Source organism: Mirounga leonina, unplaced genomic scaffold, assembly GCF_011800145.1.
Source record: "Mirounga leonina isolate KUSES-001 unplaced genomic scaffold, KU_Mleo_1.0 Mir_170, whole genome shotgun sequence".
NCBI lineage: Eukaryota > Metazoa > Chordata > Mammalia > Carnivora > Phocidae > Mirounga > Mirounga leonina.
Genome location: NW_023270433.1, coordinates 7,388,332 through 7,406,616, shown reverse-complemented (window position 1 = coordinate 7,406,616; position 18,285 = coordinate 7,388,332). Strand labels below are relative to the sequence as shown.

The window sequence follows — 18,285 nt, the reverse complement described above, 5'->3', positions numbered from 1 at the left end:
CTTAAAAAAAAAGAGGATGCAGATTTCTTAAACAGCTTTATTGAGGTATAATTTACATGCCATAAAATTCACCTGTTTTTAGTGCACAACTCAATGATTTTTAGTGTATTTACAGAGTTGTGCAACCATCATCACAGTCTAATTTTAAAACACTTCCAGCACCCCAAAAAGAAACCTCGTGATGATGCAGATTTTCAAGCGCCCGGCAGAACCTCTGACCAACAGTTGGAGAGCCATCAGTGTTTGCCATGATTATTATTGTAAATGATAAAATGTTTACAATGGTGGTCCCCAGGGGCTGGGATGATGATTGTTTTTGTTTTTTTTTTTAAGATTATTTATTTATTTATTTGACAGAGAAAGACACAGCGAGAGAGGGAACACAAGCAGGGGGAGTGGGAGAGGGAGAAGCGGCTTTCCGCCGAGCAGGGAGCCCGACGCGGGACTCGATCCCAGGACCCTGGGATCATGACCTGAACTGAAGGCAGACACTTAACGACTGAGCCACCCAGGTGCCCCTGATGATTGTTTTTTATTTTTAAACATTTTGTGTATTTTCTGAATATGTTTTCAAAGGGAGAACATATGATTTTTACAGGTAGGAGGCAAAAGAGAAATCTATTTCCATCTTGAAAATATAAAGTCATCAACACTTGCAAGGGAGGGAGGGAAAGAAGGAAGGAAGGAAGGAGGGAAGGATAAGGAGGAAGGAAAGATCATCGCTTTTCTTTAGTAGGGAAAATGGTTGCTGAGGAGAGAGTTTGCTGGGTGCTCTCCTACCCAGCCACCAACTTGCGCTATGACCTTCGGCAACACTCTTCCCTGTCTTGTGCCTCAGTTTCCAAACCTGTACAATGAGAGTGATTTTGGGAAAACTAGAGGGGCTTGTCTTCATTTTTTTTTCAAAGGTTTTATTTATTTATATGAGAGAGAGAGAGTGCGTGAGCACAGAGGGAGAGGGAAAAGCAGACTCCCCACCGAGCAGGGAGCCCAATGTGGGACTCCATCCCAGAACCCCGGGATCATGGCCTGAACCAAAGACAGACACTTAACCGACTGAGCCACCCAGGTGCCCCCAGGAGCTCACCTTCAAATCATTCTTTTGGCCAGCAGGGCTGCCCCGAGTGCCAGCTACCTTCCCTGCTCCATGATGGGTACTGGGGCCACTGTGGTAAATGGGACCAGTCCAGTCCCTGCTCTCAGGACATCAGAGCATCAGGGGAAGCCAGGCCAGGACTGTCCTGAAATGTTCAAACCTCAGCTGGAAATTCATGGTCTGTGTGATGTGGGCATGCCTGGGCCCTCCTGGGGCAGTGGGAACAGAGAGGGACTTGTTGCCTGGAGGCTGCCTCACCTCCTCCCCACTGTATTTCTTGGCCCACCCCCTCCCTCGCCTCCACCCTAGCTCCGTGCTTCAGAAGGCACCTCAGAGCCGGCCTGCCTCCCTTGCTTCCGCTTTCAGGAGCAAGATTTGGCTGGAAATATCCTGGCGCCCCCGCCCACTCTTCTGGCTGGCCCCCAGGAGACCCACCTTCCAACTCCCTCCCTGCTGCATCGTTTGGTGGGGGCCCAGCCTGTGTTCTCAGCTTGCCCAGCAAGTTATGTTATTTATAATCATAATAGCTACCATTTCTTCAGGCATCAAGGTATGTGAGCCTCACAGCAACCCATTTTACTGATGTGGAAACTGAGGCTCGGAGAGGTATGGTCACTTGTCCACAGCCACACAGCTCCTGAGTGGCAGCTCTGACATTCAAAGCCAGGCCTGTCTGAGCTCAGAGCCCGGGGAAACAGGAGACTTGGAAGGAAGGTGGCTGCTGGGTGCGCGCCAGACCGAGCCCGCTGCTCCTTGGTGTTTGCATTCAACAGGACCTGGGAAGCAGGATCCCTGAGCTCTGGCCCCAGATCTCAGGTCCTAGAGTAGAGTAGGGGAGGGTCACTTTGGGCCTTTGGTGTACTTTCTCCAGACCCCTCTGGGTAGGACAGTGCTGATTCAGACACGGAGCCTGTGGCCCTTGGGGTTCCCGAGAGGTGTTTAAGGTGTTTACTTCATCCTCCCTGTGCTTCAGGTTTGAAGGTTCCTCTGCAGATGGCAAGGCAAGGCCTCCTCGGGAAACCACCATCTGTCCAGAAGGAATAGGGAGAACTGGCATGCCGCCGCGCACCCCTCCCACATGGCTCCCGGGGCTGGTGGGCCCAGCACACTTTTCTCTGTCGTCCCTCAGCCTAAGCAGGAGCTGGGTGGGAGGTGCGGGGTGGCACTGGCTGGAGGCCAGACCGGGCTGAACCCCCACTTTAACAGAGCGCCATGGGACAGTGTGTCCAGGTGGAAGGCAGGAGCTGTGGAGCTGTTCAGCCATGCTTGCTCCCTGGAGCGTTGCCTGAGCACCTACCATGGGCCAGGCCTGGGGTGAGCACGGGAATCCGGCAGGGAGCAAGGATCTCACAGTCCGGACGTGTGAACCAGCCAGTGCTCTTTGCTGCCTGCCCAGGCGTGGGGCCCTGGTCCCCTCTCCGCCACCTCTCCCGTCACAGCTCCCTGCACCTCTCTGGGCCTCTGTCCCCTCCTCTAGACAATGATGGAGGAATGACATGGTCTCTGAAAGCTTCTCCTCCTCAGGGTCTATCATTTGCCCCTAACCTTTCGTGGTCAGAATCCCGAGATCCGAGTCAGTGCCTGGAGGAGGTGGGCAGAGCGTTCTGTGGGATCTCACATTCCTTGCTGAAATTTGGGAACTCTCCTAGAGAGGGGGCTGAGAGCAGGCGGCACCCTGGGCAGCCCCATGGAGCTGCTGAGGGCCTACTATGTACCAGGCCTGGGCTACGCTCTTTGCATGAAAAGCCTCCACGGACCTTCTTGCAGCCCACATGTGGTCGTGGATGATGCCCAGTTTCTATGATGCTGGTTTGCAGCTGAAGGTTTTGAGGCCCAGAGAGTGAGGCCCAGACTGCCGAATGGCCAAGGTGGGATTTGAGCCCAGGGCCTCTGCCTGGCATTGGCTCCTAACCACTAAGCTTGAAAGGGAATATGAAAGTGACATGGGGTTCATGTTTAAAATCCAGATTCCCTCTCCCTCACCCCTGCCCCACTAGCTCCTAACGCAGCGTATCTGAGGAACATGCATTTTAACAAGCTGTGAGGGCCTCACTCTGAGAACCTGGGCTGGGACAGAGATGGGGCCTCTCCCCACCCAGGCACCCCCATCCCCACCCTGGCCCCAAGAGATCCTGGTCTGAGGAGGGGCTCTACTCCCACACATAGCCCTGCCCCTCTAATCTCTGCTTCCCATAAGCTTCTTGTCCTTTAAGTAGCCCTGGGGAGGCAGTGACTTGGAGAAGCCTGGCCCAGACCCCTGACCACACCTCCAGCTGGGGCCTGGGCTCCCCGTACCCTCTATACAGCACCCCATTGGCCTCCAACCTGCAGGTCTGCTGGGGCCAAGTGGGTCCATCTGTGCAGTGGGGCTGGGGCTCTCAGGGAAGAGCTCCAGGGAAGGTCCATGTCTCTGCGTGGGGGGCTTTCTGTGGGGAGTCCCATCCTTCCCAGCTCCTCCTGTAGTTTCCATGGCAACTACTGTTGCCATGGTATTGCTGGGTGAGGAGCTGGTGGGGGAAAGGGTGGACCCCAGGCCCCCATGCCCACCCCAGCCTCCCTGAGAACAGATGTCCTATATACACAGCCCTGGGGGTTTCCAAATACTAGAGAGTCACCCCCAAAGGAGTGAGTAAAGGATGGGAGAGGTAGAGACAGGAGCCGCCTCCCCCCCTCCCCACCGACTGCCTCGTTAATCCCCTCCTTCTCCGCGCTGCCTGGTGCCTCTCCGTTCCAGCACGTGTCACACTGCATTGCATTATGTTTACTTGTCTCTCTCTCCCACCACACTGTGAGCTCCTCCTCCGGGTAGGGAGCTGTCTGACTCATCATCTCGCATCCCCAGGGCCCAGCACAGGGCCTGGCACAGAGCAGCTGCTCCCAAATATGTCCTAGATGGAATTTAATTGAATTACATAAAAAGCCAAGTCTGGCTTTTTGGGTTGAAGGAGGAGCAGAGTTTGACAGGAAACTTCCTAGTCTCTGGGGCCCAACAGGCCCTTGGGGTTGAATCTGAGCTCTGCCATTCCCATCCGGGTGACCTTGGACAGGTCACTTCACCCTGAGCCTCAGTTGCTTCATCTGTAAAATGGTCATTTCCATGTCAGAGCCCTGTTTTGAGGGCCAGGGGAGTCAGTCAGCATTTACTAAGTGCCTCTTATGTGCTAAGCCTTGGGCTAGACAGTGGGATCCAGTGGTGGACAGATAGATGCTGGCCCTGCCCTTCTGAAGCTCAGTCTTGCAAAAATGAAAAGTGCTTGCCTAGCACCTGGAAATGATGAATAAATGCAGGATTTGTCATCCTTCTCCTTCCCCATAGAACTAGCTGACTCCTCCCTATTTGCCTCTAATCTCCCCAGAGGAGGGGCAGGGCAGGAAGAGGTCTCCCCAGGGCCCCAGAGGAGGCCTTGAACCCAGGAGCTTGGGCCTACTCTGTTGTGCCTGGGACCCTCCTGGCCGGAAGGGGATGGGGGTGGTGCAGGAAGCTGCATGGTCCAGGTCAGGCTCTGGGCTGGGAGTAGGAGACCTGGGTTCTTCTCGGGCTCAGTCCAAATCCTGTAGGAGCTTGAATGTCTTTTCCCCTTCTTGGGCCTCCATGTGCCTCTCCATGAATGAGGTGGCCAGCTGGATCCCTCTGGTCCCTCAGGCTGTAGCCTGCTCCCCGCTTTCCTGCGTCCTGGGGATCCCATGACTGCAGTTCTGACAGCCTGGCCCCTGAAGAGACCTCCGCCCTCATGCTTGTGCTGGCCTGGGTGGGGCCGAGGGTGGGGGTGGATATGAGAAAAGCTGACAGGACAGAGAATAAGCACCCACAAGAGCTAGCCAAAAAGACAGCTGAGGTTGACATTGGCACAAGAAGATATCTGGGGTACAGACATCAGGTCTGGGGCAATGACTCAGGGACCCCTCAGGTCCCATCCTTCAAAGACTGGGTCTGCAAGGCACTGAAGCGCATGGAGCTCTCACAGGAGAGTCAAACAGATCTGTGTCCAGAGTCTGCTCTGCTGGATACGGACCGCGCAGCCTGAACACCTCTGAGCCTCAGTCTCCTCATCCGCAAAATGGGGACAGTAACAGCACCTACCTCACAAGGCTATTGTGTGGAGTCCATGAGGTATTGCCCACAAAGAGCCTGGCGTGCAGTAGGCACTGAAGAAGCATGAATTTTTTCCCTTGCCTCCTCCTTCCCCCCACCCCTCCTCATCCTCAACCCCAGCCAGATGGGGCCCCCTGGGAAGGGGAAGTGAGACGCTGCCCTTCCCCCACAGCGGAAGGGAGGGGAGAAGGTGCAGCTCTGTTTCCTTGAGATCCACTTTGTGACCACTGGACACTTGGGCACCCCGTGCCACAGTTGAATGGCAGTGACTGGGTTGGCACATGGACTTCTTTTTGGCCCAGAACCAACACAGGGCATCCCTGAGAGAGATCTGGGGGTTATTGGTCTTGTCTGTTGGCAACTCACATGCATAAATCTGTGACTCGGTACTTGGGGGAGGTCCTTTCCACCTTTCTCAGCTGCCATCTCCCCTCAGTGACACGAAACCCTGGGGCTAAGGTGTGGTGGGCACTTTGGGAGCGCACTGGGGCTCCCCATGGCAGGACAGGTGCCCCCAGGACAGAGGGAGCCTATTCAGGCCTTGACCCTCCTCTCACTCCCAACTCATTGCAGGGACTTCTTGCCCCGAGGGTCAGGCATCGTCACCCGACGCCCCCTGGTCCTGCAGCTGGTCAATGCCACCACAGGTACGTGCTCTCATCCACCAGCAGCCCCCCCCCCGCCCCCCGGCCTCCCCAGCCTCCCCACTCTATCCGCAAGGAGAGGTCCGGCCTAGCCGCTGAACTTGCTTGCTATGTGACTTTGGCCCTGGATTCCCCGTCTGGACAGTAGAGATAAAAATGCATAACGGGGACATAGCGTTGTTGTGGGGAGAGAGGAGAGAGAAGGCAGTGTTTGGGGGTGTTTGGGGTCTATTCCCAGTGGAAGATGGAACCCAGGTGGGTTCCAGGTTAAGATGCTTACCCCTCCACCGTTCCCCCCCACTCCACCCCATTCTGGGGCAGAATATGCCGAATTCCTGCACTGCAAGGGGAAGAAATTCACCGACTTCGAGGAGGTGCGCCTGGAGATCGAGGCTGAGACAGACCGGATCACTGGCACTAACAAGGGCATCTCGCCGGTACCCATCAACCTCCGCGTCTACTCGCCACACGGTGAGGAGACGTGGCCCCGCCCCGGGCCTCCTGGCCCCCTTGCTTAGCTCCGCCTCCACAGCGACCCTCTCCTCTGCCCATCCTACCCCCAAGCTCCATCCTGCCAGGACTCTGCCCACCTCTGGCCACGCCCCTAGCGGGCCCCCGCTTTAGCCCCTCCTTTCCCTAATCCGTTCACCTGCCTCCAGCTCCCAAGCGGATCCTCTCTAACGGCCCGTTCCTTAATCCGCCCGCCCACGGCCACGCCCCTTGCCTTGAGCCCGCCCTCTCGCCACCCTGTCCAGTGCTGAACCTGACACTGGTGGACCTGCCCGGAATGACCAAGGTCCCGGTGGGGGACCAACCTCCTGACATCGAGTTCCAGATCCGGGACATGCTTATGCAGTTCGTCACCAAAGAGAACTGCCTCATCCTGGCTGTGTCCCCGGCCAACTCCGACCTGGCCAACTCTGATGCTCTCAAGGTTGCCAAGGAGGTGGACCCCCAGGGTAGGTTCCTAAGTGCAGCAGAAGTGCAAGGCCCTGGGGCTCTTCTTTCAGTGCCAGGAGGAGCCACTCTGTGAAGAATAAAGGGAGCAGGCCCGGGTGAAGGAGGGTGTGGGGAGGGAGATGGGCAGAGCAGGTGGCAGTGGGAGTGCTGGTGGTCTTGGTGTGAGGGTGAGTACAGATGCAGATGACCCTCTCCTGCTGGCCCCCCAGGCCAGCGCACCATCGGGGTCATCACCAAGCTGGATCTGATGGACGAGGGCACAGATGCCCGTGACGTGCTGGAGAACAAGCTTCTCCCCTTGCGCAGAGGTAGGCAGGCTCCTCCCCTGACACGCTCCGCTGCCCCTCTCCTTCACCCCACCCCGAAGTCAGGGCTGCTTGCCCCTGACTTCACCCCCTTCCACAGGCTACATAGGGGTGGTGAACCGGAGCCAGAAGGATATCGATGGCAAGAAGGACATCACGACCGCCTTGGCCGCTGAACGCAAGTTCTTCCTCTCCCACCCGTCCTACCGCCACTTGGCTGACCGCATGGGCACACCCTACCTGCAGAAGGTCCTCAACCAGGTAGGAGCTCAGGCCTGGGGAAATCAGCATGAGGACAGAATCATTTAAATACGTTTTGTGAGGGTGGCCCACAGAGGCGTCCTCATTGTGTGTGTGATGATGGAAGGGAGGCAGCGGGGAAGGCAGTGTGGTGTAGGGGCAGAAATGGGGACTCTGGACACCACAGGCCTGACGCTCCAGCTCTCTGAACCTCTGTTTTTGCATCTGTAAAATGGTGATGTTGGTGATAAAACAAGATCATTGTGCAGCTTCAGGGAGATACTGTGTATGGGGACCTAGTCAAAGCGAGCCCCCGAACTTGAGAATCACCCTACCGGAGGCCTAAACGCAGAGGGGACAAGGGGGCAGCCCTCCAGACATCCCCGCCCCAGACACATTTCATCTGGCCCTCATGGTGTCTAAAATTCAGCTAATTTCAGATAAAAATCTAGACTCTTTGTTTCTATTGAAAATTACGTGGGGTGCCTAGCTGGCTCCGTGGGTAGAACATGTACTCTTTTTTTTTTTTTTTTTTTAAGATTTTATTTATTTGACAGAGACACAGCGAGAGAGGAAATACAAGCAGGGAGACCTGAGCAGGAGAGGGAAAAGCAGGCTTCCCACTGAGCAGGGAGCCCGAGGCGGGGCTCAATCCCAGGACCCTGGGATCATGACCTGAGCTGAAGGCAGATGCTTAAAGACTGAGCCACCCAGGTGCCCCAAGCATGTACTCTTGATCTCAGGGTTGTAAGTTTGAGCCCCACAGTGGGCATAGAGATTACGTAAAAATAAAATCGAAGGAAGGAATGAAGGAAGGAAGGGAGGGAGGGAAAATTGCATTATTCATCCATGAATTCAGCTCATACACCTACTGTGTGCCAGGCCCTGGCCTCAGCAGCTTTGCTTCTCGTGGGCAGGGCAGTGGTGGGCAGGATCATGGCTGCCTTCTACCTCTTTCAACCTCACCACATCCACAGGTCCTCTGGCATCCTGGCCCCTGCTTGGCCCTCTGGGCATCTGCGTTTGTGACCATGGCCTTAACCCCTGTCTCATTCTGCGCTCCCCCCACCCCCAGCAACTGACCAACCACATCCGGGACACACTGCCGGGCCTTCGGAACAAGCTGCAGAGCCAGCTTCTGTCCATAGAGAAGGAGGTGGAGGAGTACAAGAACTTCCGGCCTGATGACCCAGCCCGCAAGACCAAGGCCCTGCTGCAGTGAGACCCCCCCAGCTCCTGACTCCCCAACACCCAGCAGCTCCTCAGCACAGGGCTCACCCAGGGCTCCCTGCACAAGGCAGCTGCAGCCCCCTCACGCCTTCCCACTATCTCTACCCCCCAGGATGGTCCAGCAGTTTGCCGTGGACTTTGAGAAGCGCATTGAGGGCTCAGGGGACCAGATCGACACCTATGAACTGTCAGGGGGAGCCCGCATCAACCGGATCTTCCATGAGCGCTTCCCCTTTGAGCTAGTCAAGGTAGGGCAGTCTACCAAGGGGCGGGGGTTGGGGGGTGGCTTAGGACTACCCACCCTGCCCCCCAGGACTTTCACACATACCTTTGCTGACCTGGGGCCCAACCCTGGGAGTGGGGCATCTGTCTTGGCGTTCCAGGAGCAGGAAGGCCCTGACCAGCTGTCTCTTGCTCTCCTACACAGATGGAATTTGATGAGAAGGAGCTCCGAAGGGAGATCAGCTACGCCATCAAGAATATCCATGGCATTAGGCACGTATTGGGACCGGGGAAGGGGGCTGAGCCCTGGAAGGCAGAGGGTCTGGTACCAAGGCACAGGGAGTGATGAAGTGAGCTGCCCTCAGGAGGGACAAAGGGCCTTCGTCCCCAGTCCCCTCCACCCTTTCTGGCTCCCAGCTCAAATAGGCTTGAGCTGGGGGAGATGGACTGGAGGCCTGGGCCACCCCCTCCCTGCAACCCGCTGTCTTCCCTTGCTGTCCCTGGAAGCAGGGCCTGGAGGCTGGACCAGCTGGGCAGAGCCCAGGACATAGGTAGCTGGGGAAGCATCCTCTGGGCTTGGGCCCCCTGCCCATCCTCAGGATGGGACAGCCTCCCCAAGTCCTATCCAGGTAGCTGCACAAAGCTGCCAAACCACTGGGAAGGGCCTGGGATGGAGCATCTAGGTATTGGTCTGTGTCCTTTTAGGATGGGACAGGGCCTCTCAACCCTCCAGACCCTCCCATAGTCTCATTAGCCCCAAGTGGGTCCCATTCCACATCACTTCCCTCCTTCTAGCCAACCCCACGGCCTTTGGAACAGGAAGGGGGACTGGAAAAAAAGATGGTTCCTTAAAAGCTGAGCCCCCTTCAGGGACCCAGATCCACACTGTTCATTCAACAAGAAAATTTAAAGCACCTGCTATGTGCCAGGCAGTGAATGAGACCAAAATGTCCCTGCGTTTATACAGGTTCAATTCCAAGGTTTGGCATGGAAATTACAGACTGATAACTGCATTGGCCACGACACAGGAAAAAAAAAAACAAAAACAAAACTCTTCTGGTCTTAAAATAAAATGTTTTATTCCCAGAAAGGCTCTTAAAAAGAACCCAGTTTGGCAGTTTTCATACTATGTCTGGCCATAGCACCTTTTGTATGAACAGAATCTTCAGAGGAAGCAGGACATACACGACAATTACAAGCAGACCTTGTCTTGCCTGAAAGAGCGTCAATGGAAAGGCCTTCATTAGAATCCCTCCTGCCTGTTTTACAGATGAGGACACTGACGCCCAGAGAGGGGGAGTGGGAGGACCCCAAGGGCAGAGTTCAGGGGGTCGGGCAGGGCCCTGGCCTGACACTCCTGGCAGGAGCTGGCCTATGACACTGTGCCCTTCTCCCGCTCCGGGCGTTCAGAACGGGGCTCTTTACCCCAGACATGGCCTTTGAGACCATTGTGAAAAAGCAGGTGAAGAAGATCCGAGAACCGTGTCTCAAGTGTGTGGACATGGTTATCTCGGAGCTAATCAGCACGGTTAGACAGTGCGCCAAGAAGGTAACCCGGTGGCCCGGGCCAGCCCCCCCCACCTCTGCCTCCATCCTGCATTGCTGCCAGGCGATCCTTTCCCCACGCCCCCCACCGCCTCCTTGGTAGCATGTACAGACCTCAGCGGGGTGGGAAGGCAGGCCACCACAGACTAAGACGGGGGGTCTCTCTGAGGGGGCCTTACCCACCCCCTGGCCCCCAGGCGCAGGGATTAGACATTGATAAGACCCGTGTGATGGTGGCTATTCATCCTGAGAGCCCACCAAGAGCTCCCCCAGCTCAGGGAGAATAGGCCTGGAGGGACCCTGAGCCCCCTCCCAGCTTTGGGGGTCCCCTTTGGGGGCTCCAGGGAAGGGTCACGGGGACACCTTGGCCCTGCAGACAGGTGAGATACAGGGCCTTCTTGGGTGCTGCTCTGGGGGTCTGGATGGCTAGAGGGGTACAAAGGACCCAGGTCTAGCAGGTACCCTGACTCCCCACTGTCTTTCATTCTCACCCCAATCTCACTCAGGACTCTCACTCAGGACCCTGCCCTTCCCTTCCATCCACATCCAACCTTCCAGGGACAGAGTCCTCTTCCATCTGTTACGTCATCTGAGCTTCACAGAACCTCCCAGGGAGGGCAGGGCAGGGAGGAGGGCACCCATGCCACAGCAGGAAAACTGAGGCTTAGGAGATCAAGCGGCTTGTCCAAGGTCATATAAGCTAGCAGGTGGCGGAGCTGCTACTCGAAGCCAAGGCTTTGGGCTCCAAATCCGGTACTTGTTTGATTCCACCCCCAGCCTCCCTTCCTTGCCTCTCCCCACTGCTGCCCTGGCCCCTCTCTACCACCACTTCCACTCTTTCTGTCTTTCCTCTTCTCTCTTTCTGTCTTTCCCAGCTGAATTCCTCCAGACCCTTTTGGAGGAGAGGCAAAGGATGCCCCTTGAGGAGAAAGGGAAGGGCAGGAGTAGAACCAGGAGCTGGAGAGTGGAGGTCAGGCAGCTACACTGCAACTCCAGGAGGCATCATCTGCACCATGGTCTATGCAAATGGAGCCCCCTGGAGTTGGGCAGTGCACAGCCTGGGCAGCTGGATGCAGCAACCCTGGTGGAGGTAGGGAATCGCGCCAGGCTTTGGAGTCAGGATGCAGTGAATGCAGGAGGTGTTGGCAAACCTTGAATTGAACAGAATGGATGGGTGGAGTCCTGGCCTGGGTCAGCCCCTTAGGAGGACCCAAAGGCTGTGACAAAGATAGCATTGGAAAAGACAGACAGGGCCGGCTCGGTATAGCTGAGGGGGGGGGGGGCCAAGCCCTGGGCAGAGGATCTGGATTCAGTAAGGGGCCTTGTACAGAGCGGAGGCTTGGTCCCTCAGAAGCCTCCCACCCCTTACCCCACAGAGCCCTGGGGGATACTTGGCAGCACCTGGGAGGTGCCGACCCCGGGTGGCAGTAGGGGGGGCCGGTCCCACACTCACATTGTCTTCTGTTCTCTTCTCTTTCTCTGTGTCGGTGTCTCTCTCTCGTCCCCATGCCTGTGCCATCCTCCACCCCTGAATCCTGGCTCTGCTTGGCTTTCACTGCCCTCCTTTCCCCACCTGCCCACGGCTGTTCCTCCTCCCGTCCCCTCCTCCTCCCCGGGTGCAGGACGGGCCTCTTCACACCTGACCTCGCTTTCGAAGCCACAGTGAAAAAGCAGGTGCAGAAGCTCAAAGAGCCCAGTACCAAGTGTGTGGATATGGTAGTCAGTGAGCTCACGGCCACCATCAGAAAGTGTAGCGAAAAGGTACGACGGCCGCTAGGGCGGGGCTGGGCCTGGCCGTCCCTTCCGCATGGCCATGGACTCCCGTGGGCAGAACCATCTGCTGAGCAGGCCTGACAGCCTCTCGGCCACCCACGTGGACCCAGACGCCTGTGCTGGCCGGGTGATTCCGGGCCCTTAGGTTTCGTGTCAGCTTATACCCCTGGGCCTGCTTACACTTATGATCCTTTTAGGCCCCCATTTCGCTAGAAGACTTTGCTTCAACCCAAGCATCCTCAGCGGCCCCTTTTGACCAACAAGAATTACAATGGTGACGATGAGGAGAAGGGGATGACTGATACTGTGGAGCACTTATCATATGCCATGCACTGAGCTAAGTGCTCATCTTCGTTAACCAACTTAAGCCTCCCAACGACCCTAAGCAGTGGGTCGTGTTATCCCCATTTTACAAATGAATAAACCGAGTCTCAGAAAAGAAGAGCAGAGTGGGATTCAGATTCAGGAAAAAATAGATAGCTGAAAAAATAGATCTGGGATCCAGGCCTCCTGGGGTGGGGGAAGCTATCCCAGTTCCTCCAAACCAATTTGCCTAAAAGCATATTGGATTACTTACTTTATGGTAATCCGTATGCGTTCGACAGGGTCAGCCTCTTTTGGGTCTGTGACCTGTTAAATGCCTTCTTCCTATTTGTCTACTTTTGGGCATTCTGAGGATTTTTAGCCAGATCTTCTGAAGGCAGTTCTTTCCAGGGGAGTTCGTGAGAATCAGGTGCCTGGGGGAGCCTTTCCAGGATTCAAACGCCCCTGCCCGGCAAGCTGAATCAGAATCTCAGGGAGAGCCCAGCTTTGCCTGTACTTGAAAAAGCTCCCTATGCTGGGTGGTGGGGGCACTTCTGCCTCAACTTCATGTTGCAAATAAGTTTCACGGGTTTCATGGCTCGTGCATAATTAGTCACGTGCGCCCCTTTCCTTATCCTGGCTCACTTTGCCCACTTTTGTGCCTAATGTGGACAGTAAGCAAATTAGCATCCACTCCAGGCCAGTTCCAAGTGGAATAAAATCTGGGCTGGACTCCCCATTGCATAGTATTTACCATGACATCTGAGTCACGGTCCCACTGCACCGTGAATACTCAGCAACACAATCTTACTTTTGTTAAACTTTAAAAAACACCGAGTTTATCTTAAGCTGCTTCAAATCTCTTTACAAAAGAAGACAAGATATAACTAAATTTTTTTAAACTTCAGCTTTTCGTTATAAAACTAATACCTTCTCAATTTTAAACATTTAGGAAATGCCAAAGCTTAAAAAGAAGGCAACAACCTTCCCTTTCCAGGGACCCACCAATGAGATTTTTGTACGTTTCTTGCAAGTATACGCCTTTAAAAGAAAAACTGAAACTATCAGTATTGCTTTTGTTCTGATTGTACATGATTGTTACAAAAATATTCGAACAGCACACAGAAAGCAAGTCCCTATCATCGTACAACCCTAAAAATAAGGACTATTGGCTTCCTAACTAACTACAAATATATGCCAGTTTTAACCTAAATGGGATCATATTATACACGCTGATTCCAGAACTCTTTTTTACTGAGCAGTGTATAATGGAAACTTGTACATAACTACAAGATCTACCCTTGAACTGCTGAATCATATTCCTCTGTAGAAATGTGCCATGATCTATATATTCAATATCTTATTGACATTTCGATTGTTTCAAACTTTTTTTTTCTTTTACAAACAGTGCCACAGTGACCATCCTTACAGATGTATTTATAGTACGTATCCAATTGTTTCTTTAGGGCAAATTTCTAGACAGACAATGGCCAGTCAGTGTATATGAACATTCACAATTTTGGTAACTTCCCCACTTCTCCAACATTGCCCTCCAAAAAGTTTTTACCAATTTATTCCTCCAAATCTTTTTTTCCTAAGGTTTATTTATTTATTTTGAATGGGGGGAGGGGCAGAGGGAGAGAGAGAAAAAAAATCCCAAGCAGATGCCCTGCTGAGTGCACAGCCCAACAGGGCTCAATCTCATGACCCTGAGACCATGACCTGAGCCGAAACCACGAGTTGGACGCTTAACTGACTGAGCCATCTGGGTACCCCCTCCAAATCTTTTTTCTGTACATAGGTTTATTTACCCTGTTAAGTAGTCACACTGTGAATATATTAGCATCCTGCTTTTTCTTTTAGTAACACACATTTTGGGGAGGTATGTTACATAGTCTACATAAACCTTTTTTAGTGGTTGCATAATATTCTACTGAACAGATTTATCATGGTTTACGTAACAGTTTTTCTATTGGTGAACATTTCTTTTTTATTTTTTTTTAAGATTTATTGATTTATTTTAGAGAGAGAGAGACCACAAGCAGGAGGGGCAGTGGGAGAGAAAGAATCTCAAGCAGACTCCATGCTCAGCGTGGAGCCCGATGTGAGGTTCGAGCTCACAACCCTGAGATCAGGACCTGAGCCAAAACCAAGAGTTGAACACTTAACCCACTGTGCCACCCAGGCCATTTAAGTTGTCTCCAGTTTTTCAATATTATAAATAATCTGGCAATGAACATCTTTTTAGTTTTTTTGTTTTTAAGTAATCTCTACACCCAACATGGGGCTTGAACTCATCACCCTGCGATCAAGAGTCACACACTCTACCAACTGAGCCAGCCAAGTGCCCCTGAACACCTTTGCCTATACAAATGTTTATTTTTCTTTCTCTAGGAATTTTTTCCTTAGGGTAGATTCCTAGAAAACTGATTACTAGAATCAAACATTTAAAAACTGTGAAACAGTCTGCTGAATTGCATTCCAAAGGAAAGCAGTAATTATCGTAAATGGTAAGATTTTGGAAACAACCCAGATATTCTTCAAGAGGGGATCGATTATGTGATGTATCATGCAGTCATGGCAGACTATAGCTATTAAAAGGGCAAGGCATATTTATTTCCATTCACATGTCCCTCCACAATGTACTGTGGGAAAAAAAGCAGGTTTCAGAAGATAATATAGTATTGGGGGGAGGAAATAATATATGTAAATAAGAAAATTCCAAAGGCATAGTCATCAAATTGCTAACCATTATGTTAAGAGAGGGCAAGAAAAATAGGAATTTTTCCATTTCTACTTCGCAAATTTTAGTCTTACAGTGAGTCTGTAGATTTTTGTCAGCAGGAACATTGATAAAAACTTTAAAAAGGAAAGCTTATAAATTATTTCTAAAAAATAATGTTGCCTTTTGATGTATTTAATGAGTAGTAATTTTTTTTCTTTACATGGCAAAATTCACCCATCTTCTTTATTTTTTTTTCCCCCAAGTCTTCTAAAGTTAGCAAGGCACCCCTGCCAGAGGCTTCTAAATAGTCGATTCTAACTCTTCCCAGGCCTGCTGGATTACAACTTTCCTCTCTGGATGAAATCTGGAGTTTAATGTCGCCCATGGGATGTACTGCTCAATCCTCCCAAGGACCCTGAGAGGGAAAGTGCTGTTACTGGCCCATTTTCCACATGGAGAAACCGAGGCTTGGAGAGGTTGCAGTCACTTTCCTAAGGAGAGTCGGCAGGGCAGGGGCTGGCTTTGAAACAAGTCATGTGGCTCCCGGGCCTGCGTCCTTGGCCACTCACTCATGCGCTCCAAGCTGACCGCCCCACTCAGCCAAGGCCTGAGAAAGAAATGTTCCATTTTAAAAACTGGCTAAAAGTCCTGGAAAGGCTCAGAGACAGCCAGAATGGAAAAAGATGCTCAAAGGGAACAGAACTTCTCAAAGAGATTGAGCCTGCCCTGTCATGTAGGACACGTGGAAAACTTGACAAATGTAACATCCAGGCGGTTAGTGGGAGAATTGGTCATGCTCTTTGGCAAATTGCTCCCCCTTCCCTCCTTGCCCACCTCCCCCCCGCCACACACACACACAGCCCTGCCCTGGGAGGAAGCACTTGGGACCACCTCAGAGGAGGCCTCAGAGGAGGTGACTCAGTCCCAAATCTCTACCCCAGCTTGGAGACTTCAAGGAGCAGTGGAGCCCCTCCTTGGGCCTCACGGGGTAGCGGGTCCACCAGGCCCGTCCAGCCAAGTGTTTGTTTGGAAGCCCCGGTCTCAGGCTACCTCTCCCCCAGGTCCCCTGTGCTTGGCCACATCAGCCACACCTTGGCATATCCATGGGATGGTCGGGGGTGGGGGGGGTGGGCCTCACGTCTCTCATGTCTACCTCTCCTGGGCATCCAGGGTGCCACTTTCTTCCCCATCCTCCTGCCTCTCCCCATGCCCCCCGCCCCATCTCCCTGGCTTTCATCTTGCCCTCAGGATCACTACCTGTGACCCAGGCACGCTAACCTGCAGGTCTCTTCCCACATAGGGGGATTCACCTGAGGGGCCTGACCCAGGCATGGGAAGAGGGACAGGACTGGTTCAAAATTTGCCCGACCTGGGTCCCACGTGACCACCAAGTAGGGAGGGCAGGCCAGCAGGACTCAAAGTTCCTGTGGGTGGGCTCCCCATCGTCAGCTCAGCGAGGCCCCCTCCCCGAGGAGGAGCTGGTTCATGAGCCAGAGGGGCTGGTGTCCACTCACCCTGGCAAGGAGGGCGAAGACATCCATTCTTCATTCATTCTCTCATTCCTTCAACCTGCCCTCTCTGAGCCGAAGCCGTGTGCCTGGCCTGCCCCTGTCCTCAGGGCAATGACAATCCAGTTGTGGGGGCGGGCACAGAGAGGCCCCTAACTCAGGTCTTGGGGGTGGTCAGGGCAGGCTTCCTGGAGGAGGTGGCATCCAACAGTCCTGCAGGAGAATGAAGCAATGTGGGCTTTGTCCAGAGCCCGGCTGAGATGAGGGCAGAGTTCACAGGCAGAAGGAGGAGGGTTTATAGTAACTCACCCTTCTGCCTCAGTTGATAAAAACTGGAGGGAAATGGGTACTGGTGAGCTCCCAGCCCAAAGGAGTGGGGTAGAGACAAGTTGGCTGGGCAGATGCTGCTGGGGATGATGGTGCCAGGCCGGGGCATGCAAAGGGAGGCAAAACTGGGCGGATTCTACCAAGAAGGCCCGGGGCCCAGCCAGGCCCCCGCGGGGTACTGCTCATGCTGCTGGCACCCCACTCCGCATGCCCCCCACCCCGTGCCCTCGCATGCCTTGCCTGGGGCTCCTGCATGTCCTGTATGTGCCTGCTGGTTTCCCCCTGCCCCCTCCCTCAGCCTGACTCAGGAGGCCAACTGGCACCTCGGGCCCTGCCTTCCCCAGATTCTTCCTGGATAGGAATCTCGAGGTTGTTGTCTGCCTGATTCCCCACCTGACTGTCCCTCCAAGCCTTTGGGAGGACAAGGGGTAGCCCTGCGGGTCAGCGAAAGCTCTGGGAGCTAACGGCCCCCCAAACGGAGGCCCCCATCGAACAGTCTGTTCCCAAGATGGCTGCTACCTAGGGGGCGGGGCAGGCTGAGCCCCCAGGGCATTTCTGCCCATGGGCACTGCCCTCCCCCCAAGTTGACCAAGGAGGCCAGTGAAGAGGGCCTGGAACCGGAAAGACCCTTGAATTGCCATTTGGAACCCACACTTGGGGGAAAGGGTGGCCGTGGCTTGGTGCCTTCAGCTTCCTGGGACCCCAGGCCTCTCTTCCCCTCATCTGGGGCCTTCTGTGTGTCCTGCCACCCCGTGCCCCTGGATCCCTGGATTCTGGTGGGGTGGGGGTGCTCCCCGCCGGTGCCCCCTGTGTACGTGGCTCTCTCCCCTCCCGCCCCTCCCCAGCTCCAGCAGTACCCCCGGCTGCGGGAGGAGATGGAGCGCATCGTGACCACCCACATCCGGGAGCGCGAGGGTCGCACCAAGGAGCAGGTGAGCCCGCAGCACGCTGCTGCCCTCCTGCCCTCCTGCCCTCCTGCCCTCCTGCCCCCTCCCCCGCACTCCCATTTTGCATCTTGCCTCAGGCTCCCTTACACCTTCTCGCCTCATACTCTCTGCTTCTCTTTTTTACTGTGGTCAAATATATATAACATAAAATTTGCCATTTTCACCACCTTTCGGTGTGGGGTTCAGTGGCGTGAAGCCCATTCACACTGTTGTGTGACCATCACCCCCATCCGTCTCTCCAGAACCTTTTCATCTTCCCCAAACGAAGCTCTGTGCCGTTAAACAGTGACTCCCCAGCCCCTGCCTCCCCCCAGCCCCTGGCAACCACCATTCTCCTTTGTGTTTCTGCGAATTTAACAACTCTAGG

The 18,285-nt window shown here is 54.1% G+C and overlaps 1 protein-coding gene across 1 annotated transcript in view; it reads left to right on the top strand.

The window, feature by feature from the left end:
• Positions 1–18,285, top strand: part of DNM1 (dynamin 1) — a 43,858-nt gene that overhangs the window by 8,029 nt on the left and 17,544 nt on the right. Inside the window, 10 exon segments of the mRNA XM_035015715.1 lie at positions 5,763–5,836; positions 6,155–6,304; positions 6,589–6,792; positions 7,003–7,101; positions 7,199–7,359; positions 8,414–8,556; positions 8,681–8,816; positions 8,996–9,063; positions 10,201–10,339; positions 17,817–17,903. Coding sequence (XP_034871606.1) covers positions 5,763–5,836; positions 6,155–6,304; positions 6,589–6,792; positions 7,003–7,101; positions 7,199–7,359; positions 8,414–8,556; positions 8,681–8,816; positions 8,996–9,063; positions 10,201–10,339; positions 17,817–17,903 — 1,261 coding nt within the window.